This window comes from Nelumbo lutea, chromosome 2 (genome assembly GCF_056320005.1).
Source record: "Nelumbo lutea isolate HS-2025 chromosome 2, American lotus-T2T, whole genome shotgun sequence".
Taxonomy (NCBI): Eukaryota; Viridiplantae; Streptophyta; class Magnoliopsida; order Proteales; family Nelumbonaceae; genus Nelumbo; species Nelumbo lutea.
This window is the reverse complement of record NC_142685.1, coordinates 100211788-100236143: the sequence shown is the minus strand read 5'-3', so window position 1 is coordinate 100236143 and position 24356 is coordinate 100211788. Positions and strand designations below refer to the sequence as shown.

General features: G+C 40.3%; 1 protein-coding gene across 2 annotated transcripts; it reads right to left on the bottom strand.

Moving 5' to 3' along the window:
• Positions 1 to 1764: 1764 nt before the first annotated feature.
• LOC148872310 (UDP-glucose 4-epimerase GEPI48) lies at positions 1765 to 24356 on the bottom strand. Of its 2 annotated transcripts, XM_088969045.1 has the most exons (10): positions 24022 to 24356; positions 23662 to 23909; positions 21931 to 21980; positions 12232 to 12367; positions 11751 to 11852; positions 10453 to 10680; positions 10113 to 10191; positions 3271 to 3353; positions 2769 to 2860; positions 1765 to 2165 (listed from the first exon to the last, which is right to left on the bottom strand). In XM_088969045.1, the coding sequence occupies exons 2-10, from the start codon at positions 23842 to 23844 to the stop codon at positions 2072 to 2074; spliced, it is 1047 nt and encodes a 348-aa protein (XP_088825171.1). In that variant the 5' UTR covers positions 23845 to 23909; positions 24022 to 24356; the 3' UTR covers positions 1765 to 2071. The 2 variants fall into 2 exon arrangements, with proteins under 2 accessions (XP_088825171.1, XP_088825170.1); XM_088969044.1 differs by lacking the exon at positions 24022 to 24356 and having other exon boundaries at positions 23662 to 24004.

The following is a 24356-nucleotide window of genomic DNA, read 5'->3' as shown; positions in this document are numbered from 1 at the left end:
CAGATTATTATGTATGCTCAATATGTTTAAGAGAGGGAAAAAACTATTAGTAGGAGAGAGCAAAAACCAAACTCAGATAACTTTCGGTGCACTTAAAAACAGCAACATCTCCCACTAACATTGGTAGGAGAGTGGAGCGGTAACACGAGATTTTAGGAAAATACACTTGGTTAAAATGTTAAGGCTTTAAAAGAAAAAAGAAAATAAATAAAAGTAAGACAAGGGCCCTGAACGTACGCGCCAACCCAGCCCAACATGACTTGGCACATGCGTGCCTGTGATTGTCCAAATGCACTCCACTAAATTTGAGAAGATGTTAAATAACCCGAACACGATAACCTACAATTTACCTACACCATTGTCATGATATCTGAAAAACAAAAAAAAAAAAGGAACTAATGCGTATTCAAATCATGAACCTGTTCTTACTTCTTCAGTTATTTTATAAACAAGGTTTTAAAAACTGACCGGGAAACAGAATCATTCTAACTACTACCAGTTCCCGGGTCAACGGTTCAACCGTTTGGGTCAAATGGTTCGGGAAGTTTGCATTAGGGCAAAATAACAATAGTATATGAGAACAGTGGAGAAGAGAGCCTTTTGTCGGCAGAGAAAGAAGAGAAGGAAAAAAAAAAGAGAAACGAAAAAAAATGAAAAGAAGAAAAAAGGAAGGAAAGAAAGAGGGAAGGAGGGAAAAAGAAAAAAGAGGAGAATAGATTCGATGCTCACCGGAAATGGTAACAGTGACGACGAGATGGTGATGGCAGTAACAGAGCAGATGACAGATTTCAGATCTGAGATTGATTTTTTGTTTTTTTCTCAGATCTGGATCTGAGAAAACTGCAACTTATTCTTTTCTGTCTCTCTGGATATCAGATCTGATTTCATGTCTCAGACTCAGTTTCTTCCTCTCGGAAATTTCTCAAACCATGAACCATTGTTCGGGTCAAACGAATCGATGGTTCGATCACCCGGGTCAGCAGTTTTCTGACAAGGTCAACGATTTTTAACCCAATAATGAGCAGTTTTCTGACAAGGTCAACGACTTTTAACCCAATAACAAGTCGGGTGAAACAGAAACCGATTGCTTGAACAGTTTCTGAGCCAAACGGTCCAACCGTCCGGATCAACGACGGTTCAAAAACATTGATAAATGGTGAATAAATGTTTAGCAATCAAAAGGACCTGTTGCAACTTCCAAGCAAAACAAAATCTAGCCACAACAGTGATGCATGAGAATGATGGAGAAGGGGTGTTGGTTGGGGTGGGGAACACAGACACCATCGGAGGGTTTGGATGCAGAAGTCAGCAGAACCCCTGGCACAGGGCACTGGCCCAGACTTTATCGAACTTGACAACCGTAGGTCGTCTATATAGCCAAATAGGAGTATTTTTGGTGATAAAATTAGTTGGAATTTAAGGCTGTTTTTGGTTTGCTAGAAAATGAATTACAGATTTTTCTCTTTTTTTTTTTATTGGGGGGGGAAGAAAAGAGAAACAGAAGTTGCGGGAATGTTCCTGGGGAATTTTACAACTTTGCTTGAGAATTTCCCCTAACTTTCCATTTCTCTCTTAATCTCTATCAAAACCCAACATAAGCCTTGGGGTTCTACTGTAGAAACTTTTTGTGGTAAGCAGGTTATACCGTTATATTGTCGAATTGACGAATTACACAGTAGGCATAAATCGTTAAAACCTTGTTACTTAAATTTTATGCCTTCTATGTGTCGTATTGGTTCCAATGTTAACCACTGACAGTTTTCATGACATCTAAATCTCATGAACCTTCACATAACATTTAACTCGTATAATAATGTCTGTGGGCAAGTTCATTTACTCCCACCCCATCACTGGAACAGAGGCCATTCAGGAAAAGCCTCAAAGTTCTGCATTACAAACTCTCTTTGGTGCACACAAGAGGGTGGATAAATTCATTCACTCCCACCACACACTGGAACAGAGGTCATCTGTAATATCATTCCTTATAAAATCACAAATAAAGGAGCATAGAAAAGAGCAGGATATGGACAAGATCTAGATTAAAAGAAACTAGATTATACCCAGATTATGATCAACTAGTGGAATCAGGTGAACCGTAGCCATAAGGATTCTTGCTCGCCCAGTTCCATTGATCCCTACACATCTCTTCAATCCCATATTTTGCTCTGCAAGGCAATTGGTTAATCAAAATTAGAATACAGAAACGGGAAGAAAAAATGTTCCACTGAAATAAACATCTGCATGTATAATGGAATAGGAAATATATCATCCTGAAGTCCGCAAACCCCAACCACAAGAACAAGGAACATGTACATGTGCCCCAGAAAATCCAATCTGGACTGTTCAACCAATGGGTGTGACCTGATGTAACATTGACCCGAAAAGCCAGAATTACATAAGCTAAACTGCCAAGTGCACGTATTTTCCTCGTTTATTTTGCTTCTTTATTTTTGATAAACCATTCATTTTTCTTTAGCACACCAATTTTCACCCTTTCATAGGATATGATTCACTGTAGAGCTTGATTAGGGGGCTGTGTGCCTATGCCCCATCAAATAGACCCCACAATTAGCAATATCCAATCAAAGGTCCAACAATCTTCAGGATGATTGTGAATCACTTAAACTCAGAATAATTGAATATAAACTGTTCCTCAAATCTACAATGTCAGTATTTTGCAGTTTTTTCACAAAGTCAAGACAATTTTGTTTATCTGAATATTTGTTTTTTTTATTGGAAATTGTTTATCTGAATGTTAGGTCACTTACTTCCAGTTAAGTTCATGCTCTGCTTTTTCAGTTGACGCATAAACAATCTCAGCATCACCAGGTCGCCGCCCAGCCATAACCAGAGGGATTTTCTGAGACAAGAAAAACATCTTTCATTAGAAACCAAGGAGAAAGAAACTAAAGTCATCTCCATGACAGGAACTTATTCATCTATGGGTAAAGTTAGTCAAACAAGGAGGGAGAAATGTACAGCATCACACAAAACACAGCAGTATAGCATGACAAAAGGAGGGCCTCAGACATGTACCCACCCAAGCCAGCAGGCCCATTAAATCCACAAGTTATTTTATTTTATTTTCGCCCCTAAACAGATATTCCAAACTAATTAATTGGAACACAATGTAATTTTCTATTTCAAAATGTTTATCCAACATCACTAATATATATTTTAAGCTAACAGATGTGATCTCAGAAAATGCAGATCCCACCAAGAACTAGCAGAGTAATTAAAAACTTGGAGTTTCTTTCTTTTTGAAGTTACCTTTCCAGAAGCCTTCTCAAATGCAGCAACCATTTCCAGGACTGAGGTTCCTTTTTCAGTTCCTAAGTTGTACACTTCACAGCCTGCAGATGCAAATAAAAAATTGATCAGAATCATTGTTGATACAAGCCACCAACTAATAGGAAGCTCATACAAGATATTGATTCAACTTGAATCACAATTTAATGAAAGTATAGCTTCAAATATAAGATTAATTAACTTCAGGAAATAATGATCTTAAATAACAAGACGGAATATAAAATTAAATGGCAACTTTTGTATGTGATAGGATTTCTAAGTAATTGATAAACCCACAAGTATTGCATGTTTTGGGAATTATTTTGTGGCAAAAGAAGCAGCATTATATCTTGCTTCCCATTTTCTAGTATTTTTAGAAGATACATGAGATAAGAGGGAATTATTTTGGGCACAATTGTAAAATTAGTGGTGTTATTTGGGGAGAAATAGGAGAGTTTATCTCTCTTTGGTTGTAGTTATTAATGTTACTAATTCCTTATTGCTTCATTTTAATGAAATTTCACAGTTATTGATCCGGAAAAAAAAAAGAAGATACATGAGAGGTTTAGCACTTGACATGTAAGAGCTGCTGTGAAGTAGTTAGATTTCTAACTAGGTACTCTAGTCTCTTTTAATTGATACATTTACAGAGATTTACAATCCACCACAAAATCTTCTTTAATAAATCCAATCTTTTCTGTTTTGGAAGTTGTCGTTTTTCGTTCCAAACCACCCGTAAGCTTCAGGTGGCAAAAAGAATAGTTGGATATGTATGGAAGACCCAAGGCAAAATGCAATAGTTGTTTGTATCTATATATATTCTAATAATCCTAAATAATAATAACTTAGTAGGGCTATTTGCTTTAAAAACTTAACATGAAGTGCAAAATGATCAAGATTTTATATATACTATACCTATGCACAAAGTATAAGGGGATGATTGATCCAAAAAAAAAAAAAAAAACCACAAAGGGATGATAAAGATATGCCTCAACTAACCATTTATGGTGATAATAGACAAGATAACTAGCAGATAAAACTGAAAAAAGGAAGAAAATGATTTCAGTAATGTAGGGATCTAGTGAGATGATTTCCAGTGGTCAACTAAGTATGAACAAGGGATACTGAGTGGGTTGTAGTTTGGTTTAAAGGGTTTAAATTGGAAGAAACATATTTGCAGGGCTATGTAGACTCCTAGCCTTGGGGAATTGGGACACTCCAGCATCCAGCCATTATCTCTGTTGGAACCTCAATTTTAAAAGGTTTCAGTTATCACAAATAAAATGACAAGATAATTTGTAATTTTTTAGGTCATAGTTGGGCTAAGTTTAATATGAATTCTTTCTACAAAGACAGTTAAGTGTAATTGTATCTTTCAATACTTCTCTCATCACAAGGCTAGGTTAATCCATCCCAAAGGCAGTCTTGGGCCAAGTTAGCATTTTACACTGCTTTGGCTTTGGGCCATTGGGCTGGGCCCATTTAAAATTTGGCAAAAGCCCAACCTGAGCCCGCCCAAGTTGAACCCCTAGTAGCAGTACAAAGGAACCAAGGTCTTAGGTAAAAGAAGATTTGCATGGAATTAATTGGTAGATGTTGTAGGTTGCATCATGTGCAAAAAAATACGCAGTCTAGGATTTTGACTTTGCTCTTCCCATCTGTTTCTGGACTTATCTTAGTCATGCAAGGTTTTTTTCTACCTGGAAGTTTTTTTCTTTTTTTAAGCTTAAGACCCTCAAACTATATACATACTTCAGAACAAATTTATCTAGTTTCTTCAAGAAACTAGAGGTGTGTTAGGCTATGCCTAAGTCTGTGAAGGAGCTGTTTTTGAGTTGGAGATTGGAGGCTCTTAGCAAGAAAGGCAGGCTTGTTTGGAATACTAGTCCGCAGGCTGTTCTTTGGTCCATTTGGATGGAAAGAAACAATAGAATTTTCTATAATCAATCAAAAAGTCCAGATGAGATTGTACAGAAAGTGGTGGGGAATATTTGCTCCTGGGTGTCGGTGAATGAGGAGTTTAAAAGTCAGAATGTTTCTCTCCTACTTTGTACTAAATCATGGATGTTCTTGTAATCTGTTTTGGGCCCAGGAAGATCTAGTTGGCCTGAGTCTTGTTGTAATCTGCTTTCTCTCTGAATAAAATTACTTTACCTTTTTCCAAAAAAAAAAATTAATTTATCTTGACAAAATTGTTATGCAGGAAATGCTAAGGCAGTATTGCATTCCAACTGAGTGAAGTTGAGAGGTTAAAAAGAGATATTGAGGGGGATAAGAAGTTTGGGGTGAGAGGGGAGAGAAGGAAAGGGATTAAATAAATCTCTGGTGGTGTTAGGGTTGACTCCTAAAGTTGAAATGAAAATCCTAAGTTGGAATGTGTGGGGGTTGGGTAGTGTGAGGAAGAGAGCAACTATCAAAGAGGTGATTAAGAAGTTCGACCCGGATGTGGTGTTAATTCAGGAATCCAAGAGATCTGATTTCGACAGTAGATGGGCAAGAGGTATCTGGAGGTCAAGGGGGATAAGATGGGCGACTGCTCCATCATGGGGAGCCTTAGATGGGATTGTCACTTTATGGAAAGAAGATGGGATGATAGGGTTGGAGAAATTAACAAGAGATCATTCAATCTCTGTGAAGTTCAGGCAGGTGGAAGATGGTTTTGAATGGGTTTTAACAAATGTATATGGCCCCAACGACTATAGGCAAAGGAAGAAATTGTGGGAAGAGTTGAGTGATATTAGGGGCCTCTTGAAAGGACCTTGGTGTGTGGGAGGGGACTTTAACTTAGTGAGGTTCAAAGAGGAAACCAGCCGAGACAAAGAGTGACTACAAGTATGAGGAATTTCAACCAGCTTGTGGACACTTTTGAGCTTAAAGAAACCCCACTCCTAAGTCATAATTTCACCTGGTCCAACCTACAGTCAAGGCTGATATGCTCTAAGCTAGATAGATTTTTGTTCTCAACAGATTGGGAAGAGCATTGGGGGAATTTGACTTCTAGGGCACTACCTAGACTCACTTCAGACCATTGGCCCATAATGATATGTAAGGAGGAAATAAGAGGACAAGGACCTACCCCCTTTAGTTTTGAGAATATGTGGCTGGCCCATCCGGGCTTCATTGAGAAAATCAGAGAATGGTGGGAGCAATGTAATCCGTCAATAAAGTAGGAAGGTATGAAATTCCACAAGAAGCTTCAATTCCTAAAATCCCAGATAAAGAAGTGGAACCGTCTGGAGTTTGGAAGATTGGAGGAGAGAAAGCAGATTTTGATGGAGTAGATAGAGGAATTGGATTTGAAGGAAGAAAGGGGATCTTTTGGAGAGGAAGACAGGGAGCTGAGATGGAGCGTGAGGAGGCAGATGGAAGATCTCTTGTTTCAGGAGGAAATAAGTTGAAGACAGAAATCTGATGTAAATGGTTAAAAGAGGGAGATAGAAACACGAGGTTTTTCCATTCTATGGCAAATGGTAGGAGAAGGAATAATTTCATTTCAAAATTGAAAGTTGAAGGCACAGTCATTTCCCACCAGTCAAAAATTGCAGAGGCCTTTGTAAATCATTTTAAAGCTATTTTTAGAAGGCCGATAAATGAGAGGGTTTGGCTAGTGGGACTGGATTGGCCCACTCTAAGTGGAGTGGACAGGGAGGGGTTAGAGAAGAATTTTGATCTAGAGGAGATAAAGGAAACAATGTTTTTGATGGATAGGACAAAAGCTCCAGGCCCAAATGGGTTCACAATGGCATTTTGTTAGGATTGCTGGGATATTGTGAAGCATGATATTGTGCGGATCTTTGAGGAGTTTCACAGAAGGGGAATAATTAATTGGGGTCTAAACTCCACTTTTATTGCTTTGATCCCAAAGAAGAAAGTGGCTTCACAACTAAAGGATTTTAGACCTATCAGTTTGGTGAATAGTCTGTACAAGATAATTGCAAAAGTCTTGTCTCTAAGGATAAAGAAAGTTCTTCCCACCATTATTGCACCCAACCAATGAGCTTTTGTGAAGGGGAAGTAGATCACTGATCAAATTTTGATTGCAAATGAGAGTCTAGAAAGTTTTAGGAAATCTAAGAAGAAGGGTGTGGTTTGCAAATTAGACTTAGAGAAGGCTTACGACCTAATTGATTGGTCCTTCTTGATGGAGGTGATGAGAAGTTTTGGCTTTGGAAACAGATAGTGTAAATGGATTTGGGGTTGTGTTAGGAGATGCCACTATTCTATCTTGGTGAATGGAACTGTGAGGGATTTCTTTCCTTCCTTGAGAGGAATAAGACAAGGAGATTCACTTTCCCCCTTCCTATTCACTCTAGTTGCAGATGTTTTAGGGAGACTGATTCATAGAGCTGACTTGAGGAACTTAGTAAAAGGATGGAGAGTAGGAAGGGAGCAAGTACCACTTGCACACTTACAGTTTGCAGATGAAACAATTTTGTTCTGTAAAGGTGGGGACATAAATTGGATAGGGAATTTGAAATTGGCAATACAACTATTTGAGCAGATGTCTAATCTCAAAGTGAACTTTGAAAAGAGTTGTACGGTAGGAGTGAATTTGGAGGAGAGGGAAGTAAGTGAATATGCAGGTTTGTTAGGGTGTGCAATTTCGGATTGGCCTTTGACTTACTTGGGCCTCCCCTTAGGAGATAATCCCATGAAGGACAGCTTTTGGAACCCAGTATTGGAAGATTTGAGAAAAGGCTTGCTTCTTGGAGGAAAAGTTCTCTCTCATTAGGGGAGAGAACCACTTTGATTAGGTCTACCCTAGCTAACCTTCCTGATTACTTTTTGTTGGTGTTTAAGATTCCCACAAAGGTCTCAAATAGGGTGGAAAAGTTAATGAGGGATTTCTTGTGGGAACCAGGAGAGGAGAAGAAAGATAACAGGGTGAATTGGGAGGTGGTAACTAGAAGAAGCTAGGATGGCTTGGGATTGGGAATATTAGGAAAAGAAATATGGCATTGTTGGGGAAATAGTTGTGGAGGTTTCCAATGTAAAGGGACAAATTATGGACGAAGATTGTGGCTAGCATACATCAGCTGGAACACAATGGTCGGGATCCAAGAATCTTGGCAAGGGCTATAGCTGCTTCCCCTTGGAAAGCCACTCATGATGTGCTTTTGGTTTTCTCCCCTTGGATAAGGTATGATTTGAACTCAGGTAATCTTATAAAATTTTGGGAGCAGCCTTGGGTTGGGGATTCATCCCTGATGGACCAATTTCCCTCGTATGCTTTGTCAAATTTGAAAAATGAACCAATTTCTTCTTTCTTAGTTCCTTCTGAATCTAATACCGGCTTAAGGTGGAATCTAGGGTTGAGAAGAACAATCAGGGATACAAACATGGGTTGTATTTTGTCTTTGCTAGACATCATTGAAAATGTTTTCCTAGACCCGAGTAAGGATGACTCTAGAATTTGGATCCCCATCTCCTTTGGTTCCTTTACTTGTGCGTTGCTTTTTGAGACTTTGGTCCAACCTCCTACTCCCTTTGGGTTGTCCTTCCCAGTTAAAGAGATTTGGAGCAAACCTATTCCTCCTCGGGTTGGTAGTTTTTGTTGGTAAACTTTCATGTTAAGAATAAACATAAATGACTTGTTTCAAAGAAAGAGACCCAATTACTGTTTACTTCCCAATAGGTGTATTATTTGCAAAGATGATGGGGAAATGGGTTACCACCTTATCATTACTTGTCCAGTTACTAAAACTGTTTGGGAGTGGGTTTTTTCCCTTTTTGGATGTACTTGGAATTCCCCCATAAGTGTGCAAAGCTCGTTCTCTCATTCGTTCTCAAGATCGCCTAAGAAAAGAGGGAAGGTCATGTGGAGAAGCATTAGGGCGGCAGCATGTTGGTCCATATGGGAAGAGAGAAACTCACAACTTTTTTCAGACAAGGAATGAACCATGGAAAACTTAATTGAATTGGTACACTTAAGGGTAGCTCACTGGTTGAAATCCATGGAGCTATTCGCAGATTTTTCTATGGCTGACATATTGACAAAGTGGAAAGAAATAGCTACCTCTCTCCAATGTAAGAGGACCTCTAGACCTTCTTGCCCCCCCCCCCCTTCATAAAACTGATTTTTGATTGTAGTAGCTTAAAGAATCCTGGGCCTTCTGGGATTGGGGGAGTGTTCAGGAATGAGGTTGGGATTATTAATGCTATTTTCTCAGGCCCAATTGGAGAGGGTGACTCTCTTAGGGCTGAGATTCTAACAGTTCTGGAAGGAATCCAAAGAGCAAGAGAATTAAACATTTGATGCTTGGTCATTGAAGGGGACTCGAAAGTGGTGATTAGGTGGCTGAAGGAAGACAACAATGGTTTGTGGAGCTACAAATATGAAAAGAAAAAAATTTAAATGGCTGAGTAGGGATATTGAGGTGAAGGACACTTGGGTGAAGAGAAGCGCTAACTCAATGGCTGATGGGTTAGCCAAGCAAGGGGCTCTTAAGGAATCTATGTTTTGGGCTAATTTTTAGCTTTCTTCTTTGTTCCTTGATGTGGAGGAGTTAATATAGTTTACCTCCCCTTTCTTGTACTTTAAGTTCCACAAATTTTATTATTTAATAAAGCTTCTTGTTACTGATAAAACAAAAAAGTATTGCATTCCAGAATTCCTTGAAGGGCTCACATCCATGGCAATTATTCATGAAACTACCTCTTAAGCCTAATTTACAATACATAATTACATTTATACCATATTTTGTTTCAATTCTTACTACAGTAAAATGGAGGCCATGAAGCGAGTTTAACTAATGTAACAATAAGGAATTATTCATCCATATAAAAGAAATATCAAGAAAGCACAAAGGTCATTATTAGCACACCTAATTTAGAGTCAAATAACTTGCGCAATGCAGCAATGTGCCCATCAGCCAAGTCAACAACATGAATATAATCACGAACCTGGAAGGAAACAAGAATATCAACATGACATACTTTCTACTGAAAGTAAAAAACTAATAAAAAGAAACAAATTTAAAAGTAATTATTGATTGCTATCTTGGTTTCTAAACATGGCTGCCAGGGAACAGAAATAAATTTCAAAGTAGCAAGAGATGATCATAGGAAACAGTTCTTACACATTTGAAGACTATTTTTTGGTAAAATTCAATTAAACAAGAATATATAAACCAAAAAAGAAAATGTTGAATACAAAAAGCATACCCCAGTGCCATCCTTGGTTTTGTAGTCATTTCCAAATACTGTTAGTGCTGGTCGCCTGCCTACAGCAACTTGCTGTACAAAAGGCATAAGATTGTTTGGAATTCCACGTGGATCCTCACCAATATAGCCACTAGAATGAGCTCCAACTGGATTGAAATATCTGAGCAATATAATGCTCCACTCAGAGTCAGACCGGTAGATGTCACGGCAAATCTCCTCAATGAACAGCTGCAAGAATCAAAATCATCAGATTTGTTATAATAAGTGGAAGATATCAAGTTCAAAGTTCAAACACAAGGTACAGAAAACGTTTGTAAGGAAAAGATAGAAAAGAATAGCTGCATAGGGAAGGCACTGTCCAAGTATACGAAACAACAATAAGTGATATCAGTTAAGACAATAAATTTGCCCAAATAGTGAAACAATAAATCCCGCCAACAAACTGCAAACCCTTTCTCTTATGCATAAAGACAATAAAATTATATTTTTCTTTGTTCATCTATTTCAATAATGCCAAATTTGTGTGTTCCTTGGGAATATAAGTTGAACAAACATCAATCCTGGTTGAGTTTCAGAAAAATGAAAATTTATCAAATTTTAACTTTTCTGAATTCCTGTTCATTTAAAGCCATTTGATATTGATCATTTCACACATCATCAGCATCTGATTCTTCAAGCTTGTGCCTTCCAGACTCAAGGTTTAGGATTTGAATGTGATGCTGGCACAGAACCTCAGGCAAGGTCCCAACACGGACATGAATTTCAAGGAATTCACTCCTCATGTTGCTAAACTTTCAATCTAAATAAGCTTTAATGGTGGTTTCACCAAGACGGAAAAACAAATAGCAGAGAACAATAAAGGATAAAACTAGAGAAATAAGGAAAAATAATGGATACAATGGCACTACCCAAAAACACCTCGGAAATGATATTGAACCAAACCCAGGATTGAATATTGGAGTCCTTTGTGGGGAAGAATTTGGCAAGCACTTATTAATTCCAAAAATGAGTATGGGTAGATAATGTTTTGGGGCAAAACCCTAGCTTGAAGGCAAAACATCTATAAAATGATTCCTTATAATATTCGTTTTCCAGATTACTTTTAAGAGGCTAAGGTCAGCTATTATGAAATCAGTGGCCTGATTCACAAACCAAGTTAGCAAGGACCTTTGCATTTGGGCCTGTATATGTAGGCTTTATAGCTTGCGGGCTTGACTACATCAAAATGCCACTGAAAGCACTGGACACAATTGAATGGATAAAAAGACAATTGGGAAATGAGTTGTTGCAAAAAATACCTTGGTTCGTCCATATGGGTTCACTGCACATAGGGGAAACTCTTCTGTACATGGCACCTCTTTTGGCCATCCATAAACAGTAGCTGATGAAGAAAAAACAAGCTGTATTTCATGAAATTGAATATCAGTACAAAGACAAATGTACATTACATGTGTAGCAAGATTTAAACTCAATATCATGACAATTATTTCCTTAAAATCCAATTTCACAGAAATCATTTTTCTCAGATATCAGACTGCCATAACCTATGGCTAGGAGATGCCAGGTGCAGAAATGGTGTCTTTGGATTCTGCTCAGAAAATTCACAGCTGAGATAGTCCCACTTTACCTTTTTTTATTCTATTTTCTTTCTTCTAAAAACCAGGCATTATTTATTAAGGATTGAATATTGATTTTATAGTTAGGATAAGTCCTAGCTAAACTTCTCAAATCTCTCATAGTTAAGAGAGAGAGAGAGAGAGAGAGAGAGAAAGAGTGTACCTTTCTACACCCATGGGCAGCCATGACTTCTAAGAGATTTATTGTGCCAATAAGGTTGTTATTATAATAAAGAAGAGGTTTCTGCACACTTTCACCAACGGCTTTCAATCCAGCAAAATGAATAACGGCATCAAAACTGCAAACATATAGGAATGGAAAAACTAAAATTTAGAGTAGTTAACATAGTACAAAGTTTATCAAGAGAGCATATAACACAAAAAGGAAGCAAATCTAATTTCAGATAGAGCATGAAGTTGATTGCTTAATCATTATAAGAAAGTATTCATCATCATCATCCAAGCCTTGTCCCAACTATATGATAAGAAAGTTCTCAAACTTTCAGAAATATAAATTCCTCGTCATGTACACCATTTCCTTATAATAAAAAGAAAATGAATTAAGAAGAAATGGAAAAGGTAACATGAACAAATAACCACACAATAAGAACCTACAAAAATTATAAAAAGGTAAAGAAGAAATCCCTAATTCTCCCCTGCCAATATACTAATACCAACAAAAGATAACCACCCACAGACCTACTCCTCAACCAAAAGCACAAATTAGCCCTCAAACTCCATCACAACCATAACTTTTCTCCGAGACAAATCAAAACACCACCCAACATTCGTTTTCTACAATTTAATGGCATTAAAACTTCAAACCATCCCTTTACACTTCATCAAACTCCACCCTTTCTCCTTTCCATCTCCTTAAAAAGACTCTCTCTAACCTACTTGGTTTATGCTGTTATAGCAGTTTTAACACTTTCTATTCTCTCTTCTAATTCCATTGACACTTCTCTAGTGCGTTCCTCACCTCCTAAGGAGACTAGCCCTAATTTCTTTCCCACCTCAACTTCTATATCAATCATACTATTAAGATGCACTTTCCTGTCTACCTTATGCACTTGATAAATTAATACCAAATCAATTCCAGAATCCACCTCAATTCCCATGGCCTCCCTCACCTTACCATACACATCTTTTTATATTTCAAACTGGTATATCACCAAAGTCAACACTCAACAGGCCAAGTTCTTCATTTCAACTTACGAGAGAAGCTTTCTAGTGAACTCCTGAGAGACCACCTTTAAATCTTTAGCAGGAGAAAACGAAGTATGCATTGCTATATCTTGTCCATTTCGACAACCATCTCCAGCCTTTAACATACTTCGCTAAACAAAGTATCTCTATTAGCAGTACCATTTCAAGGTATAACAGAGGAAGAAATGATCTAATCTTTCTAACCTTTGGTAATTTTCTCAGCTATTTTAATTAGTCAAGGAGTATTATTCAATGGCTTTCTCCTATAAAAACTTTTTTTTATAGATAAAAGTTCAATTGATTTCATTAGAAACAAATGATAAAGAGTCTCTTACAAGCATCCCGATATGAGGCGTGAGGTGCAGCCTCACTCATTAAAACAGAAACATCAGGTTACAAGTGACCCCAGTACAACTGATCCCTAGTTACTCCCTGTTTAGCTAGAGAATCAACAAAAGCATTTGCCTCCCTCCCCACCCATTGTATAGTTAATCTGCTGAGTTATCCATTTGAATTTCTTCATTTCATTTCTGTAAGCTCAAAACACTGAACCTGGGTTTTTTAGCCAACCCACCACCACCTTGGAGTCCCCTTCTATCACCAAATTTTCCAATCCTAACTCTCTTGCAATCTTTACGCCTTGTAGGGCTGCGTACAATTCTTCCTTTAAGGAGTCTCCATTCCCCACCGGTTTTGAGAAGAGTGCTCTTAAATTTCCTTGTCTCTGATGACCCCTCCTATTCCAGCTGGGCCTAGGTTACCTTGACTACTCCCATCTAAGTTTAGTTTCAGAAATCCTTCAATGGGAGGTGTCCAAGCCTTGCCTTAACTTTCTGCACTGAGCTAGAAGCCACTAAAGGCCAATTCCTCCAAATATCATCAAATGTGAAAATTTTGAATAGTTCCAACATTTGTAGCCAGTGTATAACCCTAGTCATTACACACTCCATAATTTGTCGTTTGCTCCTTTCTTTCTCTCAGAAGATTCTGGCATTTTTCTTATAGAGATCCTTAGAGTTGGAATGAGGAGTCCATTTTGAAAAAGTCACAGAGGCTGACTCTGTTGGAACCCAAACACTCCCTCCGAACCCAACTATGGGAGTGGAGTAGACCACCACCAATCAGCATTTCACTAGAAGACAGAAAGGGTAGTGTGACACGCAACAAAGCCTCCAGAGTTAGTTACACTCAGAACCTTCCAGAGTTAGTTACACTGCCACCAGAAGATATTCTCTCCATGATTGCACACATGTAGGCCAGCTATATAAGGCCCTGATCATGTAATAAACAGTGTGAATGAATCTCTCTTTACCTCTCTCTCTCTGAGTCATTCTTCTTCCTACCTTCCCCTCTCTTCTCTCCCTTCATCTTCTGTTTCAGGAGGTTAAGCCACCCTCGAAGGGGCTTCCAAGGTGAGCGGTAACTCATCAATTGGTATCAGAGCCAGGCTATCCAGATCACAGGCTTCATGATGCCACAGACACATTCTTCTACCATGGATGATAGGGTCGACCAACTTGAGGTTGGATTCCACCAGGTGTTGAACGAACTCAGGGAACTCAAAGTGGTCGTCTCAAGCTTCGCCTCTCAGCAACAATCCGGCAAGACCAGTCACCCAGCAGGAGCGGAAGCCTCTGCTTCCAGCAGCCAAAAAACAGGGTATTACCCCACCGGAAAAGTCACTAAGATCAACTTTCCCAACTATTTCGGTGGAGATCCCATTCCTTGGATCTTCAGAGCAGAAAGACTTTTCGAATACCACGAAACACCCGCACACCAGCGTGTCTCCATCGCTTCCATTCATCTAGAAGGAGACGTGATTCTATGGCTCCAGTGGTATCGCCAAAATCATCCCCAGGTAACTTGGGCAGAGTTCACTGAAGCTCTGTGCATCCGTTTTGGACCGACGGCGTTCGTGGACTACGATGAGCTTATCACTCGGTTGAAGCAAACTGGAACGGTAGCAGAGTACCAGCTCGAGTTCAAGCGAATGGCGACCAGGGTACATGGCTGGCCGGAGAAGACCTTAGTGGGATGTTTTGTGGGAGGCCTCAGAGAGGATATCCGCCTGGAGGTGAGGGCTCTCCGCCCGGCGACAGTCATGGCTGCGGTGGGATTCGCTCGCCTACAAGAAGAAAAAATCGACAACCTACGCAAAGCCAGCAAGCCAACCTACCTGAATGTGAGCACTCCTCCACGGGTCGATCAACAGCCCATGAAACAGGTTGGGGATCATCAGAAGCCCATCTTGCCCATGCCCACTATGCCCTTCAAACGTCTCTCATGGACTGAGATGCAGGCCTGACGCGAGAAAGGCCTTTGTTATAACTGTGATGACAAGTTTGGACCGGGCCATAAATGCCAGGTCCAGCGGGTGTTTCTCCTACAAACAGAGGAAGAGCCGGAGGAGACAGAACTAGAGCACTTAAATGACTATGAACTGATTCCAGACGGACCAGAACCTGACGGGGCCGAGATCTCCTTACATGCTCTCATGGCCCTCAACTCTCATCAGTCCATGCGAGTAAAGGGAAGATTGGATGGTCGGACCGTGATGATTTTGATTGACAGTGGCTCTACCCTGAATTTCATCACTTGCCATTTGGCAAAGCAACTAGGTATGACTATACAACCCACTCCTCTCTTTTCGATCCATGTGGCTAATGGGAGTCAGATGTCATGTAATGGTGTATGTAAGAAGGAAAAAATCCTCATACAGGGCCATAATTTCGTAGTGGATCTCCACCCATTGGATTTCTCGGGGGCTGATATTATTTTGGGCGTTCATTGGTTGCATGGCCTAGGTCCTGCACTTTGTGATTGGAACAAAATGACAATGGATTTTCACCAGGATGGCCAGACTTGTCATTTACAAGGGGTGCGGCCCCCTAGTCCCCAAGGAGACACTTTAGCCTCCATGATACGGGCCTCCAAGGATGTTGGACAACCCATATTTATGCACTTAGGCATTCGGCCCACAGTCCCAATTCTGGACAACCAGGGCTATGTCCACCCCACAGGAGCCCAAAACAAGGCCTTACAATCGATACTCGATCAGTTTGGTGACGTATTCAAGGAATCGAACCAATTACCTCCACCCCGGGCTCATGATCATCAGATACCTCTCTTACCAGGTTCTAAACCGGCCAATGTGAGGCCATATAGATACCCTTACTTCCAGAAGCTGAAAATTGAGAAGGCTGTGAGAGAGCTATTGGAAAAAGGGCATATACAAACCAGCACTAGTCCTTTTTCATTCCCTGTACTCTTAGTGAAGAAGGATGGTAGTTGGCGCTTTTGCGTAGATTACCGGGCCTTGAATCAGATTACAGTAAAAGACAAGTTTCCTATACCCCTCATTGATGAACTGTTGGACGAGTTAGGAGAGGCACGAGTGTTCTCCAAATTAGACCTTCAGTCCGAGTATCATCAGATTCGGGTCCACCAGGCTGACATCCACAAGACGGCCTTTAGGACCCACGATGGCCATTATGAGTTTTTAATTATGCCTTTTGGACTCACCAACGCCCCCTCCACCTTTCAGGCCATTCCTAAGGCGATTTATTCTGGTGTTTATCGATGACATTCTGGTATACAGCAGGGATTGGGACACACATATGGAACATCTGAAACTCACCCTCACAACTCTAAGGGGGCACCAGTTACATGCCAAAATGACAAAGTGTTCCTTTGGACAAGGACAAGTTCAATACTTAGGCCATGTGGTTGCAACAAGGCGGGTCATGGCAGACCCAGAAAAGGTAGACGCCATCCAAAAGTGACCCAAGCCCACTACTATAAAGGCTCTAAGAGGCTTTCTTGGGCTTACCAGATATTATAGGCGCTTCATTAAGGGGTATGGGCTTATGGCCGCCCCTCTAACGCGTCTATTAAAGAAGGATTCCTTCGGTTGAGCTGATGATGCCCAGCGGGCTTTTGAAGACTTGAAGATAGCAGTTTCTAGCCCTCCAGTCCTCTCTCTTCCAAACTTCTCTCAGCCATTTGAAATAGAATGTGATGCATCGGGTGTAGGAGTAGGGGCCGTCTTAATGCAGAAAGGGCAGCCCATTGCTTATTTCAGCAAGGCTCTCTCAGCAGCTCACCAAAGTCAATCCACTTATGTTAAAGAAATGATGGCAGTGCAAAAGTGGCATGCATACCTATTGGGACGCCAATTTGTTATAAGGATAGACCAACGAAGTTTGAAGTACATAGCAGAGCAAAGGGTGCACACCCCAGAGCAGCAACAATGGCCCGCAAACAGAGTAGTTGATGCCTTGTCATGAGTGGAAGAGTTAGCCCATCTGACTTGCTCTCAACCCAGTTTTCCCTTGTTTGAAGCTATACGGCAAGAAGCCAGGTCTGATCCGCAGCTGCAGGACATTAGAGATAAGTGGAGTCGTGATCCTTCCCAAGTTGCAGGTTACCAAATTGTGGGGCCTGATCTTTTCTTTAGGGGCCGGTTTGTTGTTGCCTAGAATTTAGCCCATAAAGTTGCTAAGGTTGTTTCATGACTCCGCGTTGGGGGGACACTCAGGGGTGCTACGGACCCTAAAGAGGCTCAGCAGCCACTATCATTGGGTAGGAATGCGTAAGGATGTATTGCACTATGTACCCGAATGCCAAACCTGCCAATAGCAGAAATACTCCTCACAGTCTCCCGCTGGCCTTCTACAACCCCTCAAGATTCCAGAGCAAGGGTGGGAAGACCTCTCCATGGACTTCGTCACGGGTCTTCCTCGTTCTGCAAGAAAGGAGGTTATCATGGTAGTGCTTGACTGTCTCACCAAGTACAGCCATTTCTCTGCATTACCTCACCCTTACACCGCAGCCATGGTGGCTAACATCTTCATACGAGACGTCGCCAAGCTGCATGGAACCCCAAGATCCATTGTCTCAGACCGTGACCCTGCCTTCCTGAGTTCATTCTGGAAGGAATATTTTCGGTTGCAAGGAACCCAACTGCACCCCTCCACAAGTTATCACCCGCAAACTGATGGACAGATTGAAGTTCTTAATCGATGCTTGGAACCTACCTTAGATGCTTTTTAGGGGAGAAGCCTCGATAGTGTACAATTCGACTTATCAGTCAACTGCTGGAATGACACCCTTCAAAGCTCTATATGGCAGAGAACCCCCTCCCATATTACCTTTTGAATATGGGTCATCCAAGGTGGCAGAAGTAGAGACCCGTCTACTTGCAAGAGACGAGATTAATTGCTTAAGTCCAACTTGACAAAAGCCCAATAGTGAATGAAGGCTCGCTATGACTCTCACCACCGCCCATTAGAATTTCAGGTGGGTGCTTTTGTTTACCTTAAGCTCCAACCTTACCGCCAGATCTCAGTGGTAAGACAGGCCTGGCACAAGCTAGCGCCTAGGTATTATGGGCCTTATAAGGTTCTGGAGAGAGTGGGCCTTGTTGCTTACCGATTGGACCTCCCTGCAACTTCAAAGCTTCATCCGGTGTTTCACATCTCACTTCTTAAGAAGGCGGTGGGAAATCATACTCCTGTCTCATCCAACTTACCCAAATTCATTGAAGAAGGGGACATTGACACAGAGCCTATCAGAATTGTGGATTTCCGTTGGGTTCGACAAGGTGGTCAGGTTGTGCTAGAAGCCAAGGTAGAATGGGCTGGACTTCCTCCAGATGATGCCACTTGGGAACCTTATCTAAGGCTGAACGAGAGGTTTCCGAATCTAGACCTTGAGGCCAAGGTCAATACTAAGGGGGGAGGAATTGTTGGAACCCAAACACTCCCTCCGAACCCAACTATGGGAGTGGGGCAGACCACCACCAATCAGCATTTCACTAGAAGACAGAAAGGGTAGTGTGACACGCAGCAGAGCCTCCAGAGTTAGTTACACTGCCACCAGAAGATATTCTCTCCATGATTGCACACATGTAGGCCAGCTATATAAGGCCCTGATCATGTAATAAACAGTGTGAATGAATATCTCTTTACCTCTCTCTCTCTCTCTCTCTCTGAGACATTCTTCTTCCTACCTTCCCCTCTCTTCTCTCCCTTCATCTTCTGTTTTAGGAGGTTAAGCCACCCTCAAAGGGGCTTCCGAGGTGAGCGGTAACTCATCAGACTGCAATTGACAACACATAGCCTGGAGTTCCATTTTCTCTTCTACTAACTCTAGAAGGGCCTCACACTTCTCAATGGGGGTTAAAATACTAGTACTGTTTAACTTCAGCTTCTTTAGTAACTCTTCAGCAATTCTCTTCAAGTCCTTCGGTGGGGCTGTTAAGGTAACAATAAATTTCTAAATTTCTTCTCCCAGTCATTCTTGTGCATGTTGCAAACCATTCTACAGTCCTTTGCTCCTTGAGCCATGAGCTGCATTTCTGTTACTTCTTCTGGCAGTTCCTTCTGCTCCCTCACTGTAGAGTCTCCATAAACCCCCTGTGTTTCTTCTACTAGCTCCCTTCTACTTTCTTCTCTAGCTTCTTCCCATGTAATGAAGTCCTTCAAAATCCCTGAGACTTCTCCCCAGCCATTCCACTTCTTACCTTCAGGGAAGCAGACCATCTGCTTTTTTCCTTCCCCAAAGAATTCCATAAGCACCACGTACCTTCCTTTAGGATTCTCCCTTCTTTCTGCTATATACCTCCTGCCATTAACCTCAATTGAATCTTTGTATTCAGACTTCCTACTCACCTGAACAGCAACTTCAATGAAAGTCTGAAACCACACCAATGCTTCTTCCCCTACCAGCAACACCATGGCCATATTAATTTCTCTGATTTTTAAAGCTTCCTTCCCTTTCACCCTGTAACTTTGAAATAGAAACTGCTTTGCTTCCACTCTTAGAGATCTTCTTCGAATCTCAGTCTGTTTAAACTTCTTACAAGGACTAAACCCACAAAGATCACCTCTTAGATAAGAAACGCCTTTAGTAATATGATCAATCTCTGAATTTTCTGCCACTTAAATTGTCTATTGCAATGATACTCTTGCCCATCACAAACTCATTCTTCAACACAAAAATCCAGTACAGAATCCCCTTGACCAGCATTCCTTCTACAATCCAAGTCAACAACCCCGGGTCTATGAACTGGTACTTCAGAACAATCCTCTAAACTGGACTGCCCACCATGACCAATGTCTTCGATTTTATTCTCCTTTCTGACAGCCACATTTTGCTTGATTTTCAGAACTGGCTCTAAGAAATTTTGCATCACCAGATACGACTTCCAGACTGATAATAAATACCATCTGGATTAGAAGAACAAATCCTCTCAGCATCCTCAGCACCATCTTGAAACGTGCCATTATACATACCAGATTATTGCTGCATATCTCCCATATACATCTGACATGATCTCAGCCTAGTGTTCAAATCTTCAACCTTACAATCACAAACCATGCATGATAAGAGTTGACTGAAACTATGGAACATTAAGCAGTTAAATCAAGAGTGCCACACTAAGTAGTTGGAGATGGTCATTCAAGATATTTGAATTAATAAAAGAGTAAACTGCATATACTTGTACGACCCTCAGTTTTACCTAATAACTTATACCACATTGGCTACAAAAACTATAGGGGGTTCATTCCCTCCCTCCTTCCCTCTTCTTGTGCTTACAGCCTTGGCCTCCACCACCGTCATCACCGACTTTTGCTCCCATCAATCCACCTTCCCCAAACCCTTAGACTTTCAAAAGCCAGTGTTTTGAACAAGGGAATATTATTTTAGAGGCCTATCATCACAACATGTCATTCAAGAAATAGATGAAATCCCCAGTCCCCAGGTTTGAATTAAATCTGGCTTGAAAGCTCCTGCATAATCTTGTAACACCTTGCCAAATTGTGAGTAAACCTAGACTCCCAATTAGTGGAGCTCTCCCATATTTGTTGCATGTAATTTTCCTCCATAACTCTACTTCTTAGTTCCATATCTCCACAACCACTTAGCAAGCAAAACACTGTTCATTAGTGGCCAAATGACTGTCCAAACTGTCTTTAGGGTTTGCATACCTCATTCCTTGCAACCAGATGAAACTTCTCCTCCTTAAATCCTTCCCATAGAAAATCTCTCCTCAGCTTCACCAAAGTATCCACCACCAACATAGGGTTGAGTAATAGTAAAATATAATACAGCTGGAGGTTTTATAGAACATTATGTATTAGATAATCCTACCCTTCCATAGATATCCTCTTTTTCCAGCCTACCAGTTTCCACCGGAACCTCTCAACAATTGCATCCTAAATAGCTTTGGATCTGTAGATGGCAGCCAGAGGAAAACCCAGAAGTTTTGACAATAGCATCCTACATTTGCATAGAATGCCACTACCTTCATCTTTGTCAACTGAGAACAGTTTTTAAAAGAGAAAAAAGGAACTAAATCGCAAATAGGATACCGAAGCTTGAGGTACACAGTGAGGTGCACACCTGAACAAAGTGAAGCATTGATAGACACTGCTCTGTATCCAGCATATATAAAGTGAATGCACTGTTATGTGAAAGGGGTGAACTAAGGAGTTCATGGAAGCTCGTAAATTGTAACTCAACAGAACTAAAATCATAATGCTATTAGAGCATAAAACTGTGGGTACCCATCCAATTTTAGGGAGACATGTTACGAAAGAAATTATTAGGAGTAAAACATAAAGGATCTTATCAGTAATAAATAATAACTTACTCTGTTGAAGCAAAAATTTTTTCTAGTGCTGGTTTGTCCCGAAGGTCAATCTGCATACAGGAACAGATATTAGAATCTCAGGTTTGTACATAATGAACCTAAATACAAAGGAATAAATGAAAGTAGTTTTTGGAAATTAGTAAAACTTCCAAACTAGACATCAAAACAAAGTTCTACCATGTAAAGAGTATGGGCAACGTCAAAACTTGGAAACACTAATTAAAAGGAAAATGATTCAAAAACTCAAACATGTTATGAGAGGTACACCATCAAACTTTGGACTGTATAAACCGGAACATATTGTACACAGATCCAGAACTTCATGAAAATTTTGAGTCAACAAATGGTAAAATGGTCCAGAGCTGAATGACACGGTTCTGTCAGGAAACAACATGTTGTAAGGTCAGCTATGTTGTATGGAGCAGTGTGTTGATAAAAAAAAAAATAATAATAATAATCTATACAGTTGTAAGGCTAGCCATGTTTGATCAACACTCTGGCCTTACAGCTCTTCTCCATACAACAGAGCTCAATGGCATGGATCTGTCAAGAGTCAACACAGCATAAATTTTTTACCTTCCATGGGCATTTCTTAATTGTACCTTTGGCTGTGTTTGTTTCTTTGTAAAATGGACGAAAATATTTTTCAGACTGAAATACTTTAGCCATTACTTTTGCTCCCTTTACAGAAAAAAGCTTTGTTTTCCACCCATTCTAATTTGTTTCTATGTAAATAGAAAGGAAAACAAAGTTTTCATCATAAAGGGGGAATAGTATAACACAGATATTTCAACCTGAAAAATTTTCCATCCAAATTATGCTGAAACAAAATAGAGCCTTAAGAGAAATAATTTTAGGTCTCTATGCCTGATAGAAGCCCAGCCCTCATACAGGTAAAAAACATAAGTGCTCTAGCTGCATTGATCATACGATCATTCAATTGTATTTTATCCTTCCATTATGCACAAGTGCTGCATTTATAAAATTACAAAGTGTAAGGGGGCAGAAATCATTTTCCTATTTCTAAATAGAAAAGGAGAGCATGTGGGGGACTGGTAATAAGGACAAGTCAGATGTAACTCCAAGAACAAAAAAATGACAGTAAAAATGATGCGGACTTTCCTGTTAAATTCATAGAATAGAAAACCAAGCAAAATCTGGTCCTACAAGTAAATTCAACCCTGAACTATTTGCTTATTGGAATCTAGCATTATATATTTAAGTGAGAGATTACTCTCGAAGTTTTCGGTTCAATTTACCTATCTATTGAATGTAAACTATATAGACACATCGAATGCCTAATAAGCTCACAAGTTAATCTCAAACTTTCCAGAGCGTTATAACTATAAACCACCGAACTGCAGATACAGATAAAACACCAAATTCAATACCAATTTAAGCTAAAAAATCTGCACACTCTACTCTCCTATTCCCTGAAGACCGAGCCCACTCGTTTCAATTAATATATTTTCTGAGTACACCAAGACGAAGACCGTTAGCTACAGTAATTTAGCAAACACGATATCCAGAATGCAATACAGAAATACAAGATCACACGCCTAAACAATAAACGAGTTATGCACACGCATTTCAAATTAATCCACCACATAGAAGATAGAACCTATTTAAATTTCAGAAAAAAAAAAAAAAACTCCACTACCAGTAGAACAAATCAACAAGGATAGAGAGGAAACATCTTCATTTTATGAATGAATTCCATCCATATCGAACCTGATGAAACTCCAAATTCTTGCCAAACTCGCCAGCGAGTTCAGTAACTCTCTTAATGGCGACATCAGAGGAGTTGTCGAGGTTATCGACGACGACAGCTTTGAATCCTCCCATCAGTAGCTGAAGTGCAGTGTGGCTTCCGATATAGCCGGCACCGCCGGTGACTAGAATGTTCTTCGCCATGGCCGCGTGAGATACCGAGAGGTTGAGCGAGAGCGAGAGCGAGAGACAAAAGAGACTGATGAGACCTGAGTAACGCCGAGTAGAGATTATGAGACCGAAAGAGCCAAGAAGCGAAACAAAAAACAAAGACGGAAACATCAAAATAATCTAGAACAGTGGGGCCTTCACGAATTTAACCTCTTTGGGGCTGCCGCTTTTGGGGACTTGTTTGCTGGACGAATCAAGCATCAGAAGCAGGGAATCCTGATCCGTGGTTGTTTGGTGTTAGTGAGTAGAAATTTTCAGTCGCCACGTGTTGTATCAGACCTTTTCTTCTGGATGTCACGGTTGACGGTTGTATTTGTGTAGCGGTGTAGGTTATGAAAAAGCTGCTTTTTTCTCTTTTTGGAAAAGTGTTTCTTAAGCACTTTTTAAACGTTTTGGGGGACGTTTCTTGCATCAGATTTTTGTTGAAAAAAGCTCCTTTCTTTTGGCCAATTACCACCACTCCCAGACAGAGCTTTTAATAAAAA